This window comes from Hemitrygon akajei, chromosome 14, assembly GCF_048418815.1.
Source record: "Hemitrygon akajei chromosome 14, sHemAka1.3, whole genome shotgun sequence".
Classification (NCBI taxonomy): Eukaryota; Metazoa; Chordata; class Chondrichthyes; order Myliobatiformes; family Dasyatidae; genus Hemitrygon; species Hemitrygon akajei.
The window spans coordinates 69,342,356-69,370,300 of NC_133137.1; the positions used below are offsets into that span (position 1 = coordinate 69,342,356).

The 27,945-nt window shown below is 39.6% G+C and overlaps 1 protein-coding gene across 2 annotated transcripts; it reads right to left on the reverse strand.

Moving 5' to 3' along the window:
* LOC140738669 (inhibitor of nuclear factor kappa-B kinase-interacting protein-like) lies at positions 1-27,414 on the reverse strand. Of its 2 annotated transcripts, none has more exons than XM_073066317.1 (3): positions 26,948-27,413; positions 21,739-21,856; positions 1-1,007 (listed from the first exon to the last, which is right to left on the reverse strand). In XM_073066317.1, the coding sequence occupies exons 1-3, from the start codon at positions 27,151-27,153 to the stop codon at positions 249-251; spliced, it is 1,083 nt and encodes a 360-aa protein (XP_072922418.1). In that variant the 5' UTR covers positions 27,154-27,413; the 3' UTR covers positions 1-248. The 2 variants fall into 2 exon arrangements, with proteins under 2 accessions (XP_072922418.1, XP_072922420.1); XM_073066319.1 differs by lacking the exon at positions 1-1,007 and adding an exon at positions 7,601-10,899 and having other exon boundaries at positions 26,948-27,414.
* Between the last annotated feature and the right edge of the window lie 531 nt (positions 27,415-27,945).

Below are 27,945 nucleotides of genomic sequence, written 5' to 3' on the forward strand. Positions count from 1 at the left end.
TACATTTTAAAGAAACATATTTTATTCAGAAATGTATCCATACGAATATCAATGTCTGTAACAATGTTGCATACTTATTGTTTTCGCTGAGATTTTTATCATTATACATTAACATGGTAGAAAATGAACCAAATCTGCCAGATATCAGCATATTTTCAGTAATAAAAGAAAAACAAAAGCTTTGTCAACAATGCAAACTACAAATTCAAGTAATTCTGTAACTTAGCCTCCTGCTATAAAAAATACAATCATTGACCCATAGCAGTAAACTGACTTTGTCGATCTTTTGCCCCCTGATTTTCATCTGAATTTGCAGTGCAGTTAGCTATTTCTTTTCTCAAGTTGGCAATTTCCTCATTTCTTTCCTGTAAATCAGAAGAAATTTGACCAATTCTTCCAATGAGATCATTCATTTGTGGTTCTAGGAGAGAGAAATCCTTTTTTAAATTGAAAACTTTAGGTTTCAGATCATTGGCAAACATAATTGCTTTAAGAAGTTTGGCTCGACTATTTTCCAAACTAAAAAGTTTGTCGGACAGTTTATCATCTTCGGCTTTTAATTCAGTCAACTTCTTCTGCAGAAACCCAATTTTGTCCGTATTTCCAGAGACCAAATTCTTCAGTTGTGTGACTCTTTCAACACTGGATGCAATTAAGTCCCCAATGTTGTGGATGGCTGTCTTCTCTATACTTGTCACTTTGCTTTCCAATTCTTGCAAAGAATCTCTCAGTGAACTGATATCTGAATCCAGACCAGATATTCGCCGAATATCAGTTCTGACACCTGAGAGTTTTGTGGTGACATCATTTGATATCTGAATTGTACTCTTTTCTATCCTTTCTATGGTATCAGAAAGAGAAACTAATTTCTCATCCAACTCATTTCTCTTCTCAGTGATGGTGGCTGACCAAATCTTCATTTTTGTCATCTCCGTCTGCAGATTTTCCACTTGTTTTAGCAGGGAATGGTCTTTCAGTTTGTCCATAACTTCCTGTGCACTTTCACACTACAGATAGAGAAGCAAGCCATTTCAGTGGCAAAAATTAAATCTAAAAATCACTAACTTAAAGTATTTTTCTTTTATGTAAACACTAAGAATATACACCATCATGTCTCTCAGAAACATTCTTGCATTCAAATACATGGTACTAATTATTATTTTCACAACACCAACAATCATTCTTGCCACATAGTTCCCATATACAATAATAAAATAAGATAAAAAATTAATTAGTTTATTGCTGGATTAATGCATGACCGTATTCAGGACACCTTGCTTGTTCTCAGATAATCAGTCTTTAACTTCACCTGGTGGATGGCATCTGACCTCAAGGACATAATTGCAGCACCCGTACAGTACTAGATTACACACTCAGGTCTAAGGAGAAAGGGCTGGCTGATTCATAGATTCTACTTATATAAATGGTCTCTAGCTAGCAAATAATTAGTTAACAACATATATTACAATCTGTAGTTACCTTTGTGGGTTGAGTGATATTAATTCTGGAAAGACCAATTCAAGCATATTTCTGAACAGGATTTTAAAGCATACATTTGTTCAAATGTATGTAAAATATAAATGCAGTGGGAAAAAAATCACAAAATTCTAAACAAGCCATTTTCCATTCTCATCTATTTTTTAGGCAGTTTTAAGTCACAATGAAAGCTTGTTTTAGGTCATAATATTCCTAGGTTACAGAATGTCAACAAACTTCACATGGAGGAAGTTTCCCATTCAAATGGATACATGCTCTTGTTTTAGTTAAAACTGGGGTCACTAATGATTTATTTGAACACTTCAGATTCCTTGCCACTCCAAGTCAACTGTATTGTCTCTGCAACCTGTTGGTAGTTAGTAGAGGACAACAGTTGGGGAGAGGGTCTATGTGAGAGAGAGTGAGTGAGACTGTGAGGGGGGGGGGGGAGAGAGAGAGAGAGAGAAAAATAAGAATGTAGCATAACTACTGCCACCATTGACTTTGAAGGCAGAAAGTAAGAAAGCGAGAGAAAGAATTACCAATACAGACAGCAAATTCTGAAAAATTTTGGGATGTGGTTGAGCTGAAACTGCAAAGTGTGGCGATTTGGAAAGAGATACCACACACCCAGCTCAAAGACAATAGGGCTAAATGATAGAAGCTGCCACATATTCAACATATAAATAGGATACTGTTAGCAAAAAAATAAACAAATTATGTTGAATCATGTTTTGTTATTCTTTGCCCTTTGTAAAGAATTATAACTCAGAACAAATCACATTGATTTTTCATTTAAATAATTGTATAACATACAATTGTATAAACAATTCTATCACTATTTAGAAATGGAAAAATTGAAAACACTCCTACAGTGTTCCACTGGTAATTGGGAATATCAACATAGCTTTTAATCGTACTTTTTGTTACACAGTACCAGCATTTTCAGTAAACTATCAGTTTCCATCTCCATGATTTCAATGTGAAATTGCAAGTTATTAGTCAGGCAGGCTAGGATTTTTAGTTGATGTACCTGGGCTAGGGGAGTGAAACATCAATGAGTGGTGGTCTCCTGCAGTTGACTTAAGGGCACTGCTGGAGGTGAGGCAGGCAGCAATGTCAAGCTGGAAACATCTTCCTGTAAATCTCACTGAATAAATAAAATTAAAAATAAATTTGAACTTTGAGTAGGAGTAAACTCTAAAAAATGAGAACATTCTGCTTTCAATCTGAATCATCTTCGTCATTTATGGAACTATCGTCTAGTCACTAAATGACAAAATGGGCCAAGAATCCCCAGCACGAGAGGTAGGAGAAAAAACCCCCCAAATATTCATGTTGTAATTCTGAATTTATGGTGAAAGAAAATTCGAATTGTGAAAAGAAAGTCAACATGTAAAGGGAAAGTATCTGCAGTGTTACAGAGGAAAGAGCTGTTGAAGGGACTCCTAAATTCTCCAAACAACCTAAAGCCAGTGTGACCTCAATTGGCTGAAAAACCTCATCCTGTGCTTTAAGGTATTATTTTGCCTATAATAATGTCATAAAAATAGTTGTCATGAATATAAGGGACTATCAGAAAGCTGCTTCAGTAGATGCTAATCTTTAGTCATTTTAAGGAACGGAAATGATCTATTAATCGGCTGCAAAAAGTAAACTTACATCAATTTACAACATTAACATTACTGTCACTCCCTTCTGGAGGATATGACATATTACACTTGGCTATTAAATTGAAGAACTCCATATGTCCAAGCACAACATCCAAACCCCAAATCAAGGAATAAAATAGAGCTCATGAGCACCAGTTTGGATTCCTGACCATTTTCCTCACCAGGGCAAACTAGAAACCCAATAAAATTGAAAAACCTTTGACTTTTGATTCCATTTCATGTCATACCATTCAGTATCAGATGGATGTGCAGTGGAGATGGCTCCCCACTGTATGAAGAGAGTCTGAGATAATACTCTTGGGATGAATCATGAAACCAAACCCCTGCCTACTCCAATGAAAGAAACATCTCATGGCATTAGTCCAAGGAGGTTTTTTCTGTGAGCTCTTGTCAACAATAATCCCTCAATTAAAGTTGGCCATTATCACATTAAGGTCTGTGGCATCTTGCTGGGGGAAACTGAATGCCGCATACAATAGAGATTAGATTTCCATTGTACTTCCTTCAGTATCATTTAATTCCTCTACTTTTCACGCACCAGTGGCTGTCTCCTGATTCCATCCCTCCCCTCCCCTCCCCCACCTGGCTCCAGCTGTCCATCACCTCCCTCCTCACCTGCTTCCAGCTATTGTCTGCAGGCCCCTGCCTCGCCACTTCCTCTCTCCTCTCTATCTCCGCGATGCAGGATGCTTGTTTTTACTCTTGATTCTAGTCTGCAGTCTCACATGTTCTTTTTAAAAATCTATTTGCAGATGTTTTCTCTATTGAATTAATCTATTTTTTCTCAGAATGCTTACAAATGCACAGAACACAATTTTCTGACCATACTTAGGTGAGAACTACGCAGCTGCTTAGACAACTCACCATCAGCACTTAACCCCAAGTTAGTTTATAAGATTTACAAATGAAAATTAACTTTATGTTACTCTTGGAGCTCCAAAGAATATACCTGGTGATAACATAAATATAGAAACACTGACATTTTATTTATCACTCACTGGTGTCTATTTCAGTTGCTATTTAGTTAAAGTGTGACTGAATGGAAAACAGGCATCAAGTCAAATCTATCTTCTGTTTAAATTTAGTCAATGCATCTTAATGGAGGATAGATTTTCATTGTTATACCTGTTATGTTTTCTAACTTCAAAACATCAAACTAATTCAAACAAAAACACAGGAGTCCAAAATGCAGGTGTAAGTTCAAATTTACTTTAAGCAAGTCGTTTGTGAATGTATCACGCGGTAGTATGATGATGAATGCAATTCATATATTTTTATACTGTATACATCCCATAATTAATTATTTAAACCAACAAGAACGCTTAATCAAATAATATATTTATAAACAAGATTACTCAAATATTACTGAAATATTAAATACACAATATTTGTGTTGTGCATAAACACATTAATGCAGATAATTGAAGTAATCTAGAAATATCCACTAACTCAAACATCGCTGCAGTTTTTATTTAAACTATCACGTTTTCTATAATATTTTCCCTCTCAATATATACATGGGGGATTGTAATGTAGTTGATTGTTGAAATGGCAGTTTGTAGGTTAACTAGGAACTGCTTACAACTGTGGTAATAATTCTGTAGGATTGTGCTAAGCTTGTGCATTATACAGAGCAAGTCCAGTAATGAACTAATAATAATCTTGTTATCAAGGTACAGTGGAAGTTTAGTAGTCAGGATCTGCACTTTTATTTTTAATTTACAAGCACTGAAATCCAGTGTATAATGCTAAAGTGTATTTTCCACCTCTCCTGCATTCTGGAAGGAGGAGGCTATGTTTTGGTTCAGTTCCAGATCAATGAACTGCTATGCTGATTGTATCTATAACCCTGTATTTACTTGTGAAGGTGACCAAATGCAACAATTAAAACTGAATATTAATTCTAGATTGCAAACATTAACAATTATATTTAATACTGGATTTCATTTAGCACACTAGCAACTGTGATCTTACAATAATAAATTTACCAATTTCTTAGAAACTAAAAATTTAAGAGAATTTGCTATTCTACTGTGTCTTGTGTTAAGAGACTCTACAGGCAAGATTTTTTAATATCAAGTTTATAATAGTTACAGACGAAGCTTTTCATGGGTCATACAGTGCAGTAGCAAAGCCATGCCATTAAAGGGTGTTTAAAAGCATGGCATTATGGACGAACCTCTCTAAAACAGACAATATCATTTATAGACTAAATTGTCCAGTTTGAATAAATAATTATAGCGGCATCAGCCATAACTAATAAGGCAATAAATATTCCTCTAGAGAACAACCTGGATAAATCTATATTTAGACATTTATAGTGGACATGTAAAAACTGGAAGTACTCTGCAGGTGAGGCTACATCTGTAGAAAGAGAAACAGGTTTAACTTTTCAGGTTGAGTACCCTTCATCAGAATTTTAGCACTCTACATTTTCCACAGCAGATCACTCCCTCTGTGATTCCCTTGTCCCACTCATCCCTCCCTGCTATTCTCCCTCCTGGCGCCTAACCCTTCAAGCGGCAGAAGTGCAATACCTGTCCATTCACCTGCTCCCTCACTTCCACTCAAGGCCCCAAAGTGAGGCAACACTTCACCTCAGAACCTGTTGGGGTCAGTCACTGTATGCAGTCCTCCCGATGTGGCTTCCTCTACATTGGTGAGACCCGACGTAGATTGGGGGACAGCTTTGTCAAGCACCTCATCTCCATCCACAAAAAACGGAATTTCCTGGAGGCCAACCATTTTAATTCCTATCCATGTCAGTCCATGGCCTGCCCTTCTGCCACTACAAGGCCATTCTTAGGGTGAAGGGGCAACACTTCATAATCTGTCTAGGTAGCCTCCAACCTGATGGGAATAAGTATTGATTTCTCCAACTATGTAATTTTTTTCACTCTCCCCCTTTTCCTCTTCTTCAATTCCCCCCTCTGGCATCTTACATTTTCTCCTCACCTGCCATCACCTCCCCCCAGTACCCCTTCTCCTTCTCTTTCTCCCATGATCTACTCTCCTGTCAGATTCTTTCTTCTCCAGCCCTTTACTATTTCCAAGTATTATTCCCAGATTCTTATTTCACCCCCCCCCCTTCCCCACCCACCTGGCTTCACTTTTCACTTGTCTCCTTCCCCTACCCCACCTTCTTATTCTGGCATCTTTCCCCCTTCCTTCCCAGCACTTATGAAGGGTCTCAGGCCAAGATGTTGACCGCTTATTCATTTCCATGGATGCTGGCTGACCTGTCTATCTCCACCAGCAGTATGTGGGTGTTGCTCTAGAATTTCAGCCTCTGTAGATCTTTTAAAAATCTATACTGATTTGGATGCAAGTTTCATTACTAAATAAACAAAGCAATTTGTACTATCACAAATTATTACTATGAAATCTGCTCAACTATTGTTCATGCTGCCTACGTTTCAAAATGATATTAATCTACTCAGGCGGATGGGAATCTGCAGCTGTGGTTGGCTGCTCATCTAGGAGAAGGAAAACTCTGATCTGAAACCTTCATTGCCTTGCCCACTGATGGGGAAGGTTTTGGGAATAAACCCACAGGAAAAATCTGGGGCAGCAGTCCCTAAGGAAGTCCAACATTGAGTTCAATGCTGCCTGACAACTTCTGCAATGCTGCTGGTGCCACAGTGCATCGGTCTCTGTTGTTCCTTTGGATTCACCAGTTGCGTGGAGAGGGGGAGCCTGTGACATGGGCAACAGCTTGCTCTCCATATTGTACTGCATGGGTTTGCATATCGTGTACTGTAGACAGCTAGGATGCAACATCCGTGGTTGACCATGACCAGTGGAGGGCCTCAAAAAACATTATTCCAGTTCAACTCTTTTTAAAACTTTACTAGGTGGAATTAGCTCGTGACAACAACTTTACTTAGTGATTAGTTAGAAGATCCCTCACACTGGCACGAAGAATGTCACCATATTATTGTAACGCCAGTATAAATAGCAATGGGGAGAGGGAGTGGGGGGGGGGGGGCGCAGAAACACAACAGACAACTCTATACTGACTCTGTAATGTACCCAGACAATAAAGAAAGTTTTCTATGTGTCTTCTCCAGGAATTCTTACTAATTTATGCCATTAAAAAAAAACATTGCTTGTCATGTCAAATTAATTATTTTTTTATTATAATATTGATAATGAGAAGTAAATTAATACATTTTTTAAGAAAGGTTGGACAGAAATGACAAAACTAGAGTGCAACAAAGTGATCAATTGCAAGTAATATACCTGCCATATTTTGGTTCATTACCAATGTTTATGAAATCTGACATTAAGATTACTAAATTGTTTCCTTAATTTAAAAGAGCAATAAAAAAGATTACCGTACTCATTTCTAATTCAAAATTAGTTCAGTGTGAGGCATGCAGAATCATCGATCCATGATCTTTTATGAAGACAGAAAGAAATTTAATAGTTTTTTCAGTGAAAAATCATAGTCACTTACTCCAGAGTTAAATTCTTTTTAATATAAAAGAAATATCAGGAACACTCAGCACGTTACAAAGGGGCAGAGTGTAGAAGATTCACCAGCTCAGGTCAATGACTAAACCCATTGTGTTTAAAAGCACATTTTTTCAAATATCCAAGGACTACAATTTTCTTTCTTAATCGGTTACAGAGTAAATATTACCCAAAATATCATTATTATGATAAAACCTGTTTAGCACCTTCCATTTGAAAGAGAATCTATGAGGGATTTAAGAAATTTGAGATTTTTATTCTATTTTATCAATACTGGAAATGTTCCAATCGAATATAGGTGAAGAATCTATCAAATCCAGCTTCATCCGTGGCAGATCTCTGTTTCTCAATTTCACAAAAATCATGGTTGCAGGTCGAGATATACAAAAACAAGATACTGCTGATGTTGGAAATCTTAAATAAATCCAGAAAATGCTGGAAACGAATCAGCAATTAAAATAGAATCTCCAAGGCAAGAAAAGCATTAACCGTTCAAATCAGTGATCTTTTATCTGACAGAAGGCAATCTTCAGATGGCAGAAAAAATGGGGAGCGAGTGGAGACCTAAAGGGGTAAGTCTGACATAGCATAAAGGGCTGAATGATAAAACAAATGAGAGTGGAAGGTAAGAGTGTTGTCTCAAGTTTCCAGGGATACGTAAATGCAGCAATTACCATATCTCTAAAAGTAAAATGTCTGAAATCCCAATTATGTGCAATTATTGTAATTGATATTAAGCCCCAGAATGCTGAAAAGCACATGGTTGGAAGAGGATAGGAGGCTGGTTAAGTCAGAAAAAACTTGGAACAGAGTACAGGCCCTTCAGCCCATCATGATGTGTCAATATATTAACTTATTCCAAGATTAATCTGACCCAGGGATTCCCAACTTGGGGACTGCTGACACCTTGGTTAATGGTAGGGGCCTATGGCATAAAAAAAAGGTAGCATACTCCTGGCCAAAACTTTCCTCCCACACAGCCTTCCATTTTTCTTTCATCCAAGTGCCTGAATTAGAGTCTCTTAGATAAAGGAGTGTAAAAGAATGAGATGAAAAATTAAAGTTTATTGATCAGATTCTTGCACATGTACTCCTTTTGATTACACTCATCACTATCCAAACTTTCTCTACCTTAGTACTCCACCTAGCTCTATCTGCCTCCCACCGTATTTCCCCTTATCTGCGTCCACCTGTCACCCACCTTCCTGTGTCCCCCAACTTCACCCCTTCCCTCTCCCATTTGCCTTTATCTGCCTGTCATCCTTACACCCCTTCTTGATCTAACTTTCACCTAATAGCCCGACTCACACCTTTCACTTTGCTCTTTACACTATCTTCCTGCTCCACCCTCAGTCCTGCTGCAGGACCTCGAACCGAAACGCTGAAAATTCCTTTCCCACCACTGATGTCGCTCATCCTCCTGTGTTGTGTGAAAGGCTGCAACTTCGAGTGAGTTATGAGTTAAAAAAGGCATATAATATTCAAATGCAAGAACATTATCACTGATAGATGATCACTGATACAGAATCTATTCAAAGTTCAAAGCACATTTATTATCAAAATATGTATACATTATATAACCTTGAGATTGGTCTCCTTACAGGCAGCCACAAAACAAAGAAGCTCAAAAAAACCCATTAAAAAAAAGAAGACCCAATGTGCAGAGAGAAAAATCAAATCGTACAAGCAATAAAAGTAAGCAAACAGCATTCAGAACAAAAGTGAGTCTGTAGACAGGAAGCCCCGAGCAGCCACAGCAGGCCACAGCCTTGGCCTCAGTTCGGCGCAGAGCTGAGTAAACGTTGCCAAGCACCAAGCTGAACCCCAGTCGAACCCTCACCTCTGGTCCCAACAACCTGCCTTTTCAATCCACCTGGCCTGGCATTTAAATCGTCCGAATACCAGGTCGTTCCTCACACTTTTTATTGTGTGTGAAAGCATTTTTGTTAATTACTTGTGCAGAGCATCTAACACTGGAAGTGAAAAAACAAAACAAGTGGCCTAAAGTGCACCACAAAGATATGTTAATCATAGCAGCTCTGACTCACTGCGGCCACCCCTCCATCATTATATACAACATTCCTTTTGCATTCTTTCCCAAAAACAAACTTTTCTGTAAAAAACAAGTCTGATAGATAGCATCTGCAGTAAGTGAAGCAGAATCAACCATTCATGTCCATAACCTTCGACTGTAATGCTTCTCAATCAAAAATATAATTTAAAAACCTTAATGACTGCATGATCTTTAATTATGGGTTCAAAGACAATGAACATCAATACTGTCTCCTGTTGATTATTTGCAGAAGTCGGGTGCAATCTTCATTTGTACGCTAAGCAAACATGGAACATAATGTTGTTCATCTTGTGGAAAACAGGAATGGTTTGTCCTTTCAGTTATCAGCAAATGATGACCATTTAACAGCACATAGCAAAGATGATTAAGTTTGCATTGACAGAATATTGCTTTCCTGCTCAAAGTGCAACATTAAATTTAACTGTGGAACGATTCTTCTTTCTCACATCTTGTTACATTCTATGACAGAATCCTTCACAGCATTATTGAGCTTTAAGAAGTAGAGTCAGACTGCAATACTTCCAGTTGTTTTTTCATATCTAGTATCTCAGTTATGACTTTGAGCATATTGTCTTCCAAATTAAACATCTGAACGGTCATGTCATCCATTTTCTTTTCTGTGGTTAGAAGGTCTCTGGACACCTTGAGGAGAGAGTGGACCCCATTATCAATTATTGGAAGTGCTTCTTCGCATTCCTTAAACTTTGTTTCAAATTCAGTCAGTTTTTCCATGAACTCCATATCCTTTGAGATCAGACTCTGCTGTTGTTCAGCTAGGCCCTCGATACTCTTTGTATTCCAGCTTGCTTCTTCGTCCAGGCCACCCAAATCTTCTTCCTCTTGTTCTTTGATTGCTCTTGTATTTCCCAAAGTACTAACTTCTAATTCTTCCACCTTTTCATTGAGTTCCTTCATGCCTTGTTCAACAGTATTAATTTCCAATTTAATGTTATTGTGCATGTTCTTTGACTCTGACTTCAGGTTTGCAATCTCGCTGTTTATTTCATTTAAGCTTCGTTTCCAAGTATCTGAAATATTTTGGAAGTTTTTGTTGACGTTCTGCATTTTTCTTGCTATTGTCTGTTCTTTATTTTGTAAGCTATTCATACTGCCTCGCAACTCTGACATCTCCTGTTCAAAGAAAGTCACGACCGAACTAGATGACAGGGCTTTCTGCAGGACTTCTTCTGATAATTCCAGCTGCATCCACAACACAAAACAAGTGCAAATCTGCTTAATCATCCGTACAAGTTTGGCCAACATCACTCTCAAATAATTAGTAAGTGCACATATAGTCAATCTCCATGCCACTATTTCAAAAAGAAAATTATTTTTTAAAGTGGAATGCATGATATCAGTTAAGAAATTCATTGAGGTTCATGAATTTTAAGAATACACTAGAAGTTTGAAATGTAGAATTGTCTTATCTCCATAATTCAGGTGAACAACAGTCTTCTGATGTCTAAGATAGGCAAGCTACCTCACTCCAGCAACAACCCTCAGGTAGATCCTAGGATAACTGGATGAGGGGCAAAAGCTGGTTAATAGCGAGTCACATGTGCAAGTAGGTAAGAGAACAGTTCTTGAGCTTTTCATAGTAGCTTCAAGCAATACATAATCAATAAATGTACACACCAAAAAGAATGAGCATAGTTTTAGTGCCGAGAATTTTTAAATGGATGAACATTAGTGGTGGGAATAGGCCATATAGTCCTTTGAACTTCCTCTGTTTTTCCACAAGATCATGACCATTTCCCTTTCCTGTCCTTTTATCACTTGATTCTATTAAATCCAGAATTTTTTCAATCACTGTTTTGCATGCTATCAATGACTGGGTCATTTAAAGATTTACCATGTTTAACTGAAGAAATTTCCCTTAATTTTGGTCCCACATGACCTACCCCTTAATTTGAGACTGTGACCTGATGTTCTAGACGTCTTAACAGGAGCAGCACACTCCACAAATACTCTAAGAAGGAGATCACTTCTCAGTCTTCTACCTTCAAAAGAACAGAAGCCTCATCTACTGAATCTCCCTCATGTGATAGACCTGTCACCCCAGAAAACAGTCTGCTGATTCTTCACTACACTATCTCTAAAACAGGGGCTCCCAACTTGAGGTCCACAGACCTTTCGTGGAATGGTAAGGGTCCATGGCATAAAAAAGGTTGGGAACCCCTGATCTAAAATAACTTTCTGTTAAAAGGTAAAAGTCCAAACTTTGACACAATTCTTAGGGAGTGGTTTCACTAAATGCCCCAGATAATTGTACTCTTTACTCTTTTACTCAAATCAACTAGCACCGTATCAGTTTGCCTTTTTTAAAATAATCTGCTCTGTCTGTATTTTAGTTTTCAATGACTTCTGTACAAAGACACACAGCTCCCTTTGAACATCATTTTATCAACATGATACCAATGTGCAGGTAACACATTGTACTCCAAGTTGTTGTGTATTCATTTAATAAGTCACCATACGATTTTTGAAGCAGTGATCTATAGAATAAAGACTGCAATGCTCACAAAATCTATGTAAGTCTACAATGAGAAGTAATCCAGGGGAAAGCTGTAACAGAGTGCTGTTGTCCACAGAAGGCTCCTGACCTAATATTTGGAGAAAAAAGATCATACAATTTTGCATAAATAAATACTATTGCAAAATCATTTTATTTGTTTGTTCACTGGTGAGGTGACAATTTATTTATTTATTTATCTGTCCGTTTACTGAGATACAGGGAGGAGTAGGCCCTTCCGGCCTTCGAGCCATGCCACCCAGCAATCCTCCAATTTAATCCTAGCCTAATCCCGGGACAATTTACAATGACCAACCAGTGCGTCTTTGGACCTACCAACCTACCAACCTTTGGACTGTGGTTAGAGATCGGAGTGGTTATGGGGAGATCGCACAAACTCCTTACAGGCAGCGGCAGGAATTAATCCTGGTCATCTGCACAGTAAAGTGTAGTGTACTACACTGCCGTGCCACCCCCATCCACTTATTGTCCATCCATTACTAACCCCAAGCAAAAAAGCTTCTTCAGCCATTTTAGAATCAACACCATACTCAGATCTGTCTGAAGTTACGTGTATGCAGACCAAATAGATTTCCATCCCTGAATGATATGAGTGAACTATATGGGTTTACTATAATCTGTAGAATGATATAGTTATTGAAAAAAGCCTTTTCCTTGAATTAAATTCCAAAGGTGCCATAGTCATCTATCTTAATACAGGCTACTGGAAAATTATCTTTAGAACATGAAGAAAATCTTGGCTTACAGCATAAGAAAACCAGCAGTAACATGTTTGTTGCATGGAAATACTGTAAAAGAAAACAGAATTGTACAGCAACACACATAAAACACTGGAGGTACTCAGCAGGTCAATCAGCATCTATGGAAATTAATAAACAGTTGACATGTCAGGCCAACACCCCTCATCGTGACTGGAAAGGAAGGGGGAAGATGCCGGAATAAAATGGTGGAGAGAGGAAGGAGGGCAAGCTAGATTGTCAGGGGCAAGCACACAAAATGCTGGAGGAACTCAGCAGGCTAGGTAGCATCTATGGAAAAGAGTACAGTTGACGTTTCAGGCTGAGACTCTTCATCAGGACCGGAAAAAAGATGAGAAGTTAGATGACAGGCGAAGTAGAGCTCTGGATGCAGAGGCTGATGGGCTGGTGGGTGATGACAGCAGGAGCTCTATCCCTATTAAGGCATCAGGAAGACAGGTGAGCATGAATGGAGTAAATGCAGGTGAGGGCTGCATGAATGGTAGAGAAAGAGAAACTCTGTTCTTTGAAGAAGGAAGATATCTCTGTTGTTCTGGAAAGGAAAACTTCATCCTGGGAATAGATGCAGCAGAGACAAAGTAACTGAGAAAAGGGAATGGCATTTTTACAGGAGACAGGGTGGGAAGAGGTAGCCAGGGTAATCAGTAGGTTAATAAAATATGTTGGTAGACAGTTTATCTCCAGAGATGGAGGGCGAGAGATCTAGAAAGGGGAGTGAGGTATCAGAAATGGAGCAAGTGAATATAAGGGCAGGGTGGAAGTTGGAGGCAAGGTTGATGAAATTGACAAGGTTAGCATGCGTGCATGAAGCAGCACCAATAGAATTGTCTACGTAGCACAGAAAGAGTTGGGGAGCATTACCAGGGAAGGCTTAGCACATGGATTGTTGCCCATAGCCAATGAAAAGGCAGGCATGGACCCATGTGGATACCCATGGCTACCCTTGAGTTTAGAAAAAGTAGGAGGAGCTGAAGGAGAAATTGTTGAGGGTGAGAACTAGTTTCACCAAATGGAAGAGGGTGGTGGTGGATCTGTTGGGTTTTTTGTCGAGAAAGAAGTGGAGAGCTTTAGGCCTTCTCAGTGAGAGATACAGGTACATAGAGACTAGACATCCATGGTAAAAACCGAACAGTTTTTTTTGGTTGTTTAAGGTTAAATCAGAGTACAGGCAGTCCCAGGGTTACGAATGAGTTCCGTTCCTGAGTCCGTCTTTACGTCGGATTTGTACGTAGGTCGGAACAGGTACATCCAGTATTATTTAGCATCAGGTAGTCAAATGTTTGTCTTAGTATATAGTATATATTTTACCTTTCTATGCATATAAAACACTTAAGAAATGTATGTATTTCAATAATTAAACCACTGCGTTGCTTAGTAATAATTGTAGCTTACATCAGGGTAGGGCCTTTCACATGCTCCATTATTCTCACTTTATCCTTTATCCTTTAAAATTGTTCCGATCGTTTTCTGACTGTAGCCTAACGCTTTTCCAATGACCGATGGTGTTTCACCTCTTTCCGATCGCTTTATTACTTCCACTTTATTTTCAATTGTGTTCGTTTTCTGTCAACGGAACAGAAACACTGCGGATTCAGCAGCAGCCGCGGGCAGCGGGTCCCAAGCTCCCCCGGGTCCTAAAGTCCACCCGCACTGAGACAGATTAAATGGGACAAGTGGGGTCAGTGCTGACTGGAAAAGGGGGATCAGGGTGAACCTTGCTAAGAAAAATTTAAGCCAAATGCAAAGTTACACACTCAACACAGTGTTAATGGCAACGTGATCTGACTTAAAATGGCAGACGCTGACAAATTTTTAATATAATAGGCTTTATGGCAGGCCATTTGTAAGTACAAGTTGTTCGTACGTCAGACGTTCGTAACTCGGGGACTGCCTGTATTTAAAAAATGATTATATTATAAAGAATCCAGCAAAAGTCTTAACTACAGTTGAAAACCTGAAGAGAGAAAGAATTATATCAGACTATAACGATCAAAGCAAGAATAGTGACCCACAGAGTTGAACCACCTCTCAAACAGAGATTAATGTTTTAAATTATGACACTTAAACACTTCACAGGGAAATTAGGAAGGTTATAAGAAGGCATGAGGTTGTTTTGGCAAACAAGGTGAAAGAGACGCCCAAAAGCTTCTACAGATATATTAAAAGCAGAAAGGATAGCAAGGGACAAATTGGACAACTTATAGATCAACGTGGCCATCTATGCATGGAACTGAAAGAGATGTGGAAGATCCTTAATAGAGTTTTTACTCAAAAGACGGTCACAGGGTCTACAGAACTAAAGCATAAGGGTAGAGTTCATGACCATACCGAGATTACAGAAGAGAAGGTGCTTTGCTGTCTCGAGGCGAATTAGGGTGCGTAGGTCCCCTTGGACCTTGAGGGAGGGTAGTGCAGAAACTACAGAGGCCCTGGCAGAGATAACACAGGGTGGCATGGTAGCGTAGTGCTTAGCACAACGCTTTATAGCACCAGTGACCGGGTTCAATTCCCACCACTGCCTGTGAGGAATTTGTATATTTTCCTCGTGACTGTGTGGGTTTTCTGCGGATGCTCCACGGTCCAAACACATACCGGTTGCTAGGTTAATTGGTCATTGTAAATTGCCCCATGATTAGGTGAGGGTTAAATCGGGGGTTGCTGGGTGGCGCAGTTCAAGGGCGTGAAAGGGCCTACTCTGTGCTGCATCTCAATAAATAAATAAAGAAGGTATTTGAAACATCCTGAGCCAAGTCGAGGTGTGAGCAAACCAGAGGCCAGACAATGTTCTGTTATTCAAGAAAGGCTCCAAGAATAAGCCAGAAAATTATAGACCAACGAGCCTAACACCAGTAGTGGATAAATTATTGGAAGATATTTTAAGGAACATATCATAGGGCCTGATTAGGGATAGTCAACATAGCTTTGTGCATGGTATATCATGTCTAGCCAATTGTGCCTTTTTTTAAGGAGGTTACCAAGAAAATTGATGAAGGAAAGGCAGGAAACATTGTCTGCACAGACTTTCAAAGGACCTTTGACAAAGTCCCACATAGAAGGCTGATCTAGAAGGTTCAGTCACTTGGCATTGAGGATGAAGCAGTAAATTGGATCTAACATTGGCTTAGTGGGAGAACTCAGATTCTGGTAGTAGATAGTTGCCTCTCTGATGGAGTCTTACGACTAGTGGTGTGCCGCAGGGCTCGGTGCCGTGTTATCCATATTAATAATTTGGATGATAATGTGGTAAACAGGATAAACAAATGTGCGATAACACCAAAATTAATGGTGTGGTGGACATTGAAGAAGGCTATCAGAACTTGCAGTGGGATCTGGATTACCTTGAAAAATGGCAGATGGACTTTAATGCAGGCAAACTGTAATATACTTTGAGAGGACAAACCAGGGTAGGCCTTGCAGAGTGATGCTAGGATACTGAAGAGCGCAAGGACAAAAGGGACATGGAAATATAGAGTGGTATCACAGGCAGATAGGGTAATAAAGAGAACTTTCGGCACATTGGCCTTCATAAATCAGAGCACTGAGTACAGAAGTTGGGATGTTGGGTTGAAGTTGTATAAAATGTTGATGAGGCCAAATTTGGAGCATTGTGTGCAATTCTGGTCACCTACCCAAGAAAGATATCAATAAAGTTGAAAGACTGTAGAGAAAATTTACAGGGATGTTGTCGGGACTTGAGGACCTGAGTTATAGGGAAAGATGGAATTGCTTGGAACTTTATTCCTTGGAGCGAGCAGAAGAGAATGAGGGGAGATTTGATAGAGGTGTAAAAAAATTAAGTGGGGTATAGATGGGGTAAATGCAAGCTTTTCCCAGACGTTGGGTGAAACTGGAACTAAAGCTAACAGGTTAAGATTGAAAGGTGAAATGTTTGAGGGAACACACGGGGAATCTTCTTCACTCAGAGGGTGGCTCAAGTATGGAATGAGCCACACTTAAGAGAAGTTTGGATAAGTACATGGAAGAAAGAGAGATGGGGGGGCTATGGTCCACGTGTGTGGCAGAATAACAGTGCAGCACAGACTAGATGGGCCAAAAGGCCTGTTTCGGTGCTGTGGTGCTCTATGACTCTATGCCTTTATATTTATTCTGACCCAAAGGCCAAGCAAAGTACTTTACAGGCAAATTTATTACAACAGCTCAAGTACAGGAGTAAAGATTTTTTTTCATGGAGCATGGGGTAGAGTGCAGCTCTTCAGATCTATATTGCAGGGAACTTCTTTAAAAGTCCCCCAACTGACTTCTGTAACTTCAGCTGAAATCCCATTACTTGCCTGGACCAGCAGATCTGGCAAATTATAGAAACTATTAAAACAAATCCACATATACTCTTATTATGAATGAAGAAAGGTAACACATACCAAATACTATATCTAGCCGTCATAGCAATTATCAGAGATTATTCCAGAAATCCAGCTGTGCACAAAAACTTCAAAGCATTTCATTCCACTGGAGGGTATCTTTGACAAAAGATAGTAGATCACTGAGACAGTAAAAGATTTCCTTTGATTCTTTGTTGGTAGCAAAATTCCAAACAGGATTTTCACTTGTACAGTATTCGATTGAGCAGAAAAAAATATTACTTTCATTATGCCTACATCCAAGGAAGGGATTTGCTACCTTTGACCAATTGTGGCACAATTTTAAAGTGAAGTGCAAAGTTAATAAAGCTGAAGCAAGTCTGGACAGATCGTTTATAACACGGCTGATGAAAAGACTTGACTGCTTCAGCACATTTATGACCTTTCAGAACCATCAGAGGCTTCTGATATAAATTGCCAATTATTAAGGTAACATAAATTAATAAAAATACCCATCAAAAATCTCTGCTCACTGCAGATAATATTATAATAAGGACCTCCTGGGCAATGAAATGAGAGAAATTTATCAGTAGCATCTCTGCCAGTTTTCATAACATGCTATTTATAGTTGAGTCAAAAAATATGCAGAAATTACATATTTAGGAATTTACACAATTTTCCCACTAATGGTGTTGCAGAAGGACCGTTGGAAAGCCTAGATAATGACAGCAGAAACCAGACATTTAAAGATTACAGAAGTTCCTAAGAAACTGCAAAGGAACTCAAAACTTTGCTGTTAAAAGGACAAAGATGGTGCCTGACAATGTAAATTTTAATCTTAAGTTCTCTGGAACCATAGAACATTACAGCACAGACACAGGCCTTTTGGCCCTTCTTGGCTGTGCCGAACCATTTTTCTGCCTAGTCCCACTGACTTGCACCTGGGCCATATCCCTCCAAACCCTTTCATCCATATACCTGTCCAGGTTTTTCTTAAATGTCAAAAGTGAGCCCGCATTCACCACTTCATCTGGCAGCTCATTCCACATTCCCACCACTCTCTGCGTGAAGAAGCCCCCCCCAATGTTCCCTTTAAACTTTTCCCCCTTCACCCTTAACCCATGTCCTCTGGTTTTTTTCTCCCCTGGCCTCAGTGGAAAAAGCCTGCTTGCATTCACTCTATCTATACCCAGCATAATTTTATACACCTCTATCAAATCACCCCTCATTCTCCTATGCTCCAGGGAATAAAGTCCTAACCTATTCAACCTTTCTCTGTAACTCAGTTTCTCAAGTCCCGGCAACATCCTTGTAAACCTTCTCTGCACTCTTTCAACCTTATTAATATCCTTCCTGTAATTAGGTGACCAATACTGCACATAATACCCCAAATTCAGTCTCACCATTGTCTTATACAACCTCACCATGACATTCTAATTCTTATACTCAATACTTTGATTTATAAAGGCCAATGTACCAAAAGCTTTCTTTACTACCCTATCTACTTGTGAAGCCACTTTTAGGGAATTATGTACCTGTACTCCCAGATCCCTTTGTTCTACTGCACTCCTCAGTGTCCTACCATTTACCTTGTATGTTCCACCTTGGTCTGACCTTTCAAAGTGCAATACCTCACACTTGTCCGCATTAAACTCCAGCTGCCATTTTTTAGCCCATTCCTCCAACTGGTCCAAATCCCTCTGCAAGCTTTGAAAACCTTCCTCACTGTCCACTACACCTCCAATCTTCGTATCATCAGCAAATTTGCTGATCCAATTTGCCACATTATCATCCAGATCATTGATATAGATGACAAATAACAATGGACTCAGCACTGATCCCTGTGGCACACCACTAGTCACAGGCCTCCACTCAGAGTAGCAATCCTCCACTACCACTCTCTGGCTTCTTCCACTGAGCCAATGTCTAATCCAATTTACTACCTCTTCATGTATACCTAGCCACTGAATCTTCCTAAATAACCTCCCATGCGGGATCTTGTCAAAGGCCTTACTAAGTCCATGAATACAACATCCACTGCCTTCCCTTCTTCCACTTTCCTGGTAACTTCCTCAAAAAACTCTAATAGACTGGTTAAACATAACCTACCACGCACAAAACCATGCTGACTTTTTCTAATAAGTCCCTGTCTATCCAAATACTTGTAGATCCTATCTCTTAGTATTCCTTCCAATAATTTACCTACTACCAATGTCAAACTTACAGGCCTATAATTTCCCAGCTTACTTTTTGAGCCTTTTTTAAACAATGGAACTACATGAGCTATCCTCCAATCCTCCGGCACCTGACCCGTGGATATTGACATTTTAAATATTTCTGCCAGGGCCCCTGCAATTTCAGCACTAGTCTCCTTCAAGGTCCGAGGGAATACCCTGTCAGGTCCTGGGGATTTATCTACTCTAATTTGCCTCAAGACAGCAAGCACCTCTTCCTCTTTAATCTGTATAAGTTCCATGACCTCCCTACTTGTTTGCCTTGTTTCCATAGACTCCATTCCGGTTTTCTTAGTAAATACAGATGCAAAAAACCCATTTAATATCTCTCCCATTTCTTTTGGTTCCATACTTAGCCGACCACTCTGATCTTCAAGAGGACCAATTTGATCCCTTACTATCCTTTTGCTCTTAACATACCTGTAGAAGCTCTTAGGATTATCCTTCACCCTGACTGCCAAGGCAACCTCATCTCTTCTTTTAGTCCTCCTGATTTATTTCTTAAGTATTTTCTTACACTTTTTATACTCCTCAAGCATTATTTCCTCCCTGTTGCCTATACATGTTATACATCTCTCTCTTCTTCTTTATCAGAGTTCCAATATCTCTCGAGAACCAAGGTTCCTTATTCTTTTTCATTTTACCTTTAACACTGACCGGAACATACAAACTCTGCACTCTCAAAATTTCTCCTTTGAAGGCCTCCCACTTACCAATCTATTTTAATATTAAATCAATACCTTTGCTTACTTTGAAAATTATCCATGATGATTTTGGAAACGTATCTAGAGTTGTTCATGAGTTAAATCAGTGCTGATGAGACCAAGACCTCTATGCTGTACACAGCTTATTTGAAATACAGCCTTATCAAAATTGAATGTGCTCTTGTACAAAGCGTGTTCATCTTTTCCTGTTCTAAGAAATCAAAACATCATCCGCTTTGGCACTGAAAATAACTTCCTCACCCTTTGGGTAAGCTATATATTGTGCACTGCGTAACCCCAAACTATGCAATAGTTTTACAAATATGATTAATCAACCTTAATATGCATTAAATATGCCACTTAAAATTAACTTGCATGCAAATTGAATTTCATGCCATTAGAACACTGAGGGAAGATACAAGTTTGACAAATCTGTTACGCATGGAAACTCAAATCAAATCTCATAGGTTGAGTGCTTTAAAATATTTCTGGTATGTAGACATGCAAGCTTATGCTTAAAATATTCCAATATAAAATAATCATAAGAAAATAGATGCTCATGAAAACAAAGTGACAAAACATTTTTTTTTAAAAAATTGATAAAACTATTGTTTATAATTTTTAAATGTGCAATATACAAAATATTATCTCATTCCTTGAGAATATTACTAAACTTCACTTGCCCCATCATTGAACTGTTTCCACAACTGATGGACTCACTTTCAAGGACTCTTCATCTAATGTTTTTGATAGTTATTTCTTATTTATTTATCTATCTATTTATTTCTACTTCTTTTTTTCTTTTCTATTTGTAGTTTATCTTTTGCACACTGGTTGCCCACCCTATTGGGTGCAGTCTTTTAATGATTCAATTATGGTTATTGGATTTACTGAGTATGCCCGCAAGAAAATGAATATCAGGATTGTATTTGGTGACATATATGTACCTTGTTAATATATTTACTTTGAACTGGGACAAGAGATCTAAATAAAAGCTGTGTCCATAGCTTTTAGTAACACCTAAGTGCTTAATTTGTAGGTTTCAGTTTTGGATTATTAAACTATTTTCTTGATTTCTTCTGTGAATGAGGGAAATCTGGCATGACCACATTCACTGGCCAATCCCAAATGGCCCTAAACAACAATGGACGATTTTGTCAATATTTTAATAAACAAACAGACAGCAATAATTATTAAGTGTGGACTGCTGAATTGATGTCAGATTATCATCTCCTAATGAAACCAAATTATCAACTATAATGTTAAGTTTCTGATTTTAGCTCACAAAGTTATCTTTATTGAATTCAATTGCAAATTTCATCAGGACCTGATATGATGATTTGTTGGTTCCCAGAATTCTGTCCATTGAAATTGTGTACCAAAATTGGTTACTGTATTTTATCCGAAATATGAACAATTTTATCATGATTTTTACAGAACCGTATATTTTACATGTTTTTTTTTATTGCAAGGTACCTTCATTATATTTACCTTTTTTGAAACTTTGCTAACTTCATCTTCCAAGGCCTGGGCAACTTGAAGTTTCGTATAGAGTTGCTGGTACTTCTGCTCCAAATCAGCAAAGTTAGCTGACTGCTGAAACATAACCCTGCAAAAAAGAAATCTGGCATTTATGATCCTGCATCTGTAACTTCTAGATCAGGGGTTCCCAACTTCTTTTATGCCAGGTTGGGAACCATACTAGATAATAATAGCGTAAGCACATATGAGATCAGATCTTCAAAAGTTCTAAGTTTCAACTAAAAGTTTCTCATAAGTACCACTTTGAAAGAAACAGAAACATGTAGCCACCAAGTTTTATATTTCTTTGCAGCTGTTGAATAGCTGCTCTTTAAATGGAAAAGCACCTGCATTGATTTTGCACATCTAACAGTACATATGAGTATACAAGATAATTATGTATATAATCTTAGTGTTTGGGCAATATCCTCCCACGTTTCCCTTCCTTATTGCTTGTACATAGCGATGGAGATGCAACGTAAAGATTTTTACTCCCTCATGTGAGATGAATGTAGAAATAAAATGCTAACTCTAATCCTAAAACAATGCCAAATTTTCTGATAATTTATCCAGTTAAATGCCAGCAAGATTAGGACTTCTGTAATGTGTAATCAAGTGTGGAAATTCTAAACTACAGAAAGTTTCTGGAACCTAACATTCGAATACACTTCATTGCTTCAAATAAATAATAAATTCCCATAAGAATTTGACCATCAGGCTCTTGAACAAAGGCAATTACTACATCTTACTTTAGAGATGTTCCCGCAACCAATTATCTCACTTTAAGGACTTTTTATCTTGCTATTTCATGTTCTTGTTATTTATTACTATTTATTTATATTTGCATTTGCACAGTTGCTGTCTTCTGCACTCTAGTTCATCTTTCATTGATTGTGTTAAAGTCACTATTCTATAGATTTGCTGAGTACATCCTCAGGAAATTGAATCTCAGGTTTGTATATGATGACCTATACGCACTTAGATAAATGTACTTTGAACTTTATTAGTGTTTAATCCTGTAGCTCAATCCACTGAAAGGGGAGCTGCGTGTAACACCTGTGTAGCACCAGTCTTATTGTGTGACTAGTCGCCGCACTCTTTGAGAAAATCAAATTATACTAGGTGCCAGTAGGCCATCAGAAGATTCTACGTATTGAAAGGAGGCAGTGAATAGAAACCTCACACTTCTAGAGATATGGTTTGTTTATAAGAAAAAAATATGTACATGAGCAAGAACAATTCAATATTCCAACATTTTGTTTAGGTTCCAAAACAGATTCCTTTTTAAATAGAATCAGTGAGATTCCTTAGAATAACCTTTGTTACCCCAATTTCTCTAACTAGTTCGATCTAGTGTTATTCCCTATTTAAAGGCTTACAGACTAACCTTTCCCTTTTTTACTTACCTTTCGTTAGTTAGAAAACCAAATATAATTCCTATTCTCAAGTATTATAGTAACTGCAGTTTCAGTTCCAGGCAGTAAATCTACAAGTTTAAATTCAAATTCAAAAATTATATATACACAGTTTAACTCCCTTCACGACAATTCTCCAACATCACAACTTTTAACAAAGTAAATCTCATCAGTAACTTATCAAAGTCTTTACAAAAATAATCAGTCAGAAAATCAGATGAGTATTCTTTGAATGAAAATAACTTATACATCCAACCGAATTATATCCTTTGCATCATTACACATTTTGTTCCCGTGCTGGTTCATTGAATCTTGGGTAGCTCACCATCTTCTTTCTTAGTTCATTGGAATGAAATAGTTTATCATCCACAGCAAGTCAGTTCACAACCTTGTACAAAAACTTGGTATGACTTTACAGAATTAATTCCCGACTATATGATAAGGATCTCGGACACTTGTCTCTGCCGATATTGTCTGGTTAAAGTTGCTGCGTGTTATTGCCATAGCTTCAACAAATCTTTTATCGCTATTGCCTCTCCTCCACGGGTTTCCCCCTGAGAATTTTGTTAGGGTAAAGATACTCACTACTAATTCCACTCTTAACGGTTCATGTCTTCAGCTCTAATCGTTGCTGTGTTTCTCTTCTTGTCTGTGACTGTGTCAGCCACGCCTCCTCTCCCACAGCGCATTTTTTTCAAGTTCTCTTTTTTAAAAAATCAGTAAACCTCGTTTTCATCCCTCCGCAAGTGGAACTTTCTAACTTTACATCTTTGGGTTTAATTAACCTGGGTTACATGTGGATGGGGGGGGGGGGGGGGGGTGAGTGGGAGAGACGGAGAGTGGGAAATCATGTGCCAGGGTTCATGATCCCAATGATCTCAGTCATTGGGATTGTAGGGTCACAAGGATTGAGGGGCAAGGGAAAATTAAATTACTTACTTTAAATTATTTCAGTTTTTCTTAAAGTTAATTTTATGTGTTATCAGCTAATTTTCACTTTTAAAAATGTTAATGTTTCCATTTGTCAGAATGATTCAGAAATCCTGAGAGTTCAGACAACCAGAAAGGACGCAGGTAAAGCATAGTGTTCAGGGATCTTCTTCTTTGAATAGGGCTTCTGTGGTTCACTACCTAAGATCTTGTTGCTGCTTGAGCATCGCTAAAGTCCAGGGTGCTTCAGATCAACAGGGCCAAGCCTCTACATTTGATCAGAGAAGTTCAGACAAGGGATGACCATGTTACAGCAGGCACATGGGATTAAGATCTGACACAATGGCAGAAAAATAACTTGCCATTGCTCTTGTTGAACTGGAACTGTTATATTTGAGCTTGTGATGGAAAGCATCTCATGGATCATAGTTACACAGCACAAAGACTGTGTCTTCTATACTACTCAACAAGCAACATCGGCAATAAACTCCTGATGAAGGGCTATCAACCTAAACTACTGCATAGCGAATATCTTTCTAGCCCACTGAACTCTTCCAGGAGATTGTCTGCTGCTCCATACTATAGCATCTGCACTCACATCAAATTTTTCCCAAATTCCCATTAGCTCCCAAGGATTCTCCAATGGCCAATTAACCCACCAACTTGCATCTCTTTGGGACAAGAGAGGAAATGCATGCAATCAGAGGGAGAAAATGCAAACTGCACACAGCCAGTACCAGGTCAGAATTGAACCTTGGTCTCAGAAAATGTGACACAAGAGATTCGGCAGGTGCAGAAATTTAGAAGAACACACACAAAATGCCAGAAGAATTCAGCAGGTCACGCTGCATCTATGGTGTGGAATAAACAGTCAAGGTAGGGTCCCAAACTGCAATTTCATTAGTCCATTTCCTTCCAGCAATGTTGCCTGGGGAAAAAAAAGCCCCATCCTGGGAACAGGTGGAGCAGAGACAAAGCGAATGAGAAAAAAGAATAGCATTTTTACAGGAGACAGGGTGGGAAGGACTCCTCTGACATTCTGTGAGACATCCACTGTACTCTCTGCTGCCACAGAAGATTGTCGCAACAATATGTAGGTTACAAACGAACTTCAATACAAGTACACTTTAGACAAAGGAAAAACCTGTCAAAAGATTTTATCAGCAATTCAGATTTAATTCAACTTTGTTTATTTTCAATTAACAATCTAGCCAATCACATTAAAAGGTCACTGGAATCAGGCATCAGACATCAAAGTTCCATTTTTGCTGATGGGTTGATAATGTAACAGCAAGTGGCAAATCACATACATGAGAAAATCTGCAGACGCTGAAGATCTAATCAACACACACAAAATGCTGGAGGAACTCAGCAGGCCAGGCAGCATCTATGGAAAAGAGTAAACAGTCATCATTTCGGACTGAGACCCTTTGTCAGGGCTGGAAAAGAAAGATGAGAAGTCAGAGTAAGAACTTGGAGGGAGGGGAGGAAGAAATACAAGGTGGTAGTTGATAGGTGAAATTGGAACTGGGAGAGGTAAAATGCTGGTAAGTTGATTGGTGACAGAGATAAGGGGCAGGAGAAGGGGGAATCTGACAGGAGATCGAGGAAGAAAGGGAAGGAGGAACACCAGATGGAGGTGATGGGCAGGTAAGGAAATAAGGTGAGAGAGGAAAGTGGTGAAGAGGAATGGGGGGGGGGGGCAATTACCGTAAGTTTGAGAAATCGATGTTCATGCCATCAGGCTGGAGCATACCCAGATGGAATATAACGTGTTGCCTCTCCAACCTGAGAGTGGACTCAATGCAGCGGTAGAGGAGGCCATGGACTGCTGCGATGAAGCCACACTCAGGTTCGAGGAACAACACCTTGTATTCCATCTGGGTAGCCTCCAACCTGATGGCATGAACATCAATTCCTTGACCTTCAGGTAACTGTCCCCCTTCTCCTGCACCATTCCCATTTCCGTCTCTCACCTTATCTGCTTACCTGCCCAACACCTCCCTCTGGTGCTCCTCCACTTCCCTTTCTTCCATGGTCTTCTACCCTCTCCTATCAGATTCCCCCTTCTCCAGCCCTGTATCTCTTTCGCCAATCAACTTCCCAGCTCCTGACTTCACCCCACCCTCCCTACCACCTCCTACTACTTCTTCCTCTCCCCCCCCCGCCCAATTTTCTCATTCCGACCTCATTTTTCTCGTCCCGATGAAGGGTCTCAGCCCGAAACGTCCACGGTTTAACTCTTTTCCATAGATGCTGCCCGAGTTCCTCCAGCACTTTGATTTTCAGCATCTGCCCATTTTCTCTTGCTCCCGAGACACTCGTAAACCATATTCCCCGAGTCTTATTAAAAATAAAACTACGCCGAGCGAATAGAGACACACTGACAGCAGCGGAGTTTAGGGAGCTCCACGGCTCACAATGCACGCATTGTTCCCTCGTATAACGAGCCAAGTGAAACCGCTCCGCTCCGAGAGCTGGTGCTCCCACTCGCTCCCGGCAGCCAGCTCTCGGCGCCAGTAAAACTCTTCTGTCAGGGGAGTTGCCAAAATAAAACTCAGGATTTATATTCCGTGACTCGGCAAAGTGGTCGACACAGAGTCCACACGCAGAGAAACACACGGAGAATTTTTAATATTTTTGGATCAACAGAAAACCACAGAGCCTTCGTCTGATTAAAACATTCAAATGTTTGACTTTGCGCAGAACGAAATCTTATCGTTTTCCCATCTACTGGATCAAGTCATCCCCCCCCCCCGAAGTTGTTGTTGGGGGGGGGGGGAAACATCCTATAAACGGGGACAACTAACGAGCGCCCCTGTCCGTCCACTCACCCTGCGAGCGCCGCGCTGGCCAACAGCGAGAGCAGACACAGGGCGCTCCTCACGTCTATCGCCCGGCTGTCTTCCCTGCCCGGCCCAGGCTTCGCTTTCTTCCCCGGCTCCTCCGATGTCTTCTCTTTCGCTTCCTGCTCCCTGGCGGAATCGCCTTGCTTGCTGCCACCCGCGGCCTTTCTCCTTTGCTTGAGCTCACTCAACATTTTGTTGCCAGTTTCGCCCGGAGCGCTCGACCCTCTCCCGGCAGCAGAAAGACGCTCAAACTTTCTCCCTACACCCAACTCCGGGGCCGTCAGCGAAGAGGGGACCTCTAGCGCTCATGCCATTCCCGCGCCTAACAAAAACGATCCTTATTCTGTTTAAATTTACAGTTGCCTTTGAGCATCTCTGAAGAGTATATTGCACAAGACCTGTGATACCGCACTGAGCGTATAATCCAGTACACGATCAACAGGCTGCCTCAACCTCCCTTGTGTTAATGGTAAATTCCAACAGGTAGCGTTGATATGTGAGCGTTCAGTCAGAACTGGAGTGGTGGGGGTGTAGGGGAAGGAGAGTAACAGCATATTCATAAGCAACGCAAGTGTTGGTTGGATTTCCAGCATCTGCAGATTGTCTCGTCTTTGTGCATATTTATAAATGCGCTCTCATTTTTCTTGAATACAAGAGCGCCGTTTACCTTACGTACTACAGCGAAACAGTTATTTAAGGTTGATATGGGGGAGGGGGGGGTTACCTATTAAATGCTGCGTGTCTCAAATTGCCTCTGACAATCAAGTCCAGCTCCAGGCCTTTACATGTAGGTTAGCTGCCACGCCCGGCAGAACCGTTTCTACTTGTCAGGAGAAGGGGCAAAGGCGGGTTACTAGCAAGAGAAAATCTGCATATGCTGGAAATCCAAGCAATTTTACACACAAAATGCTGAAGGAACTCAGCAGGCCTGGCGGCATCTATAGAATCGACGTTTCGGGCCGAGACGCTTCATAAGAACCCTT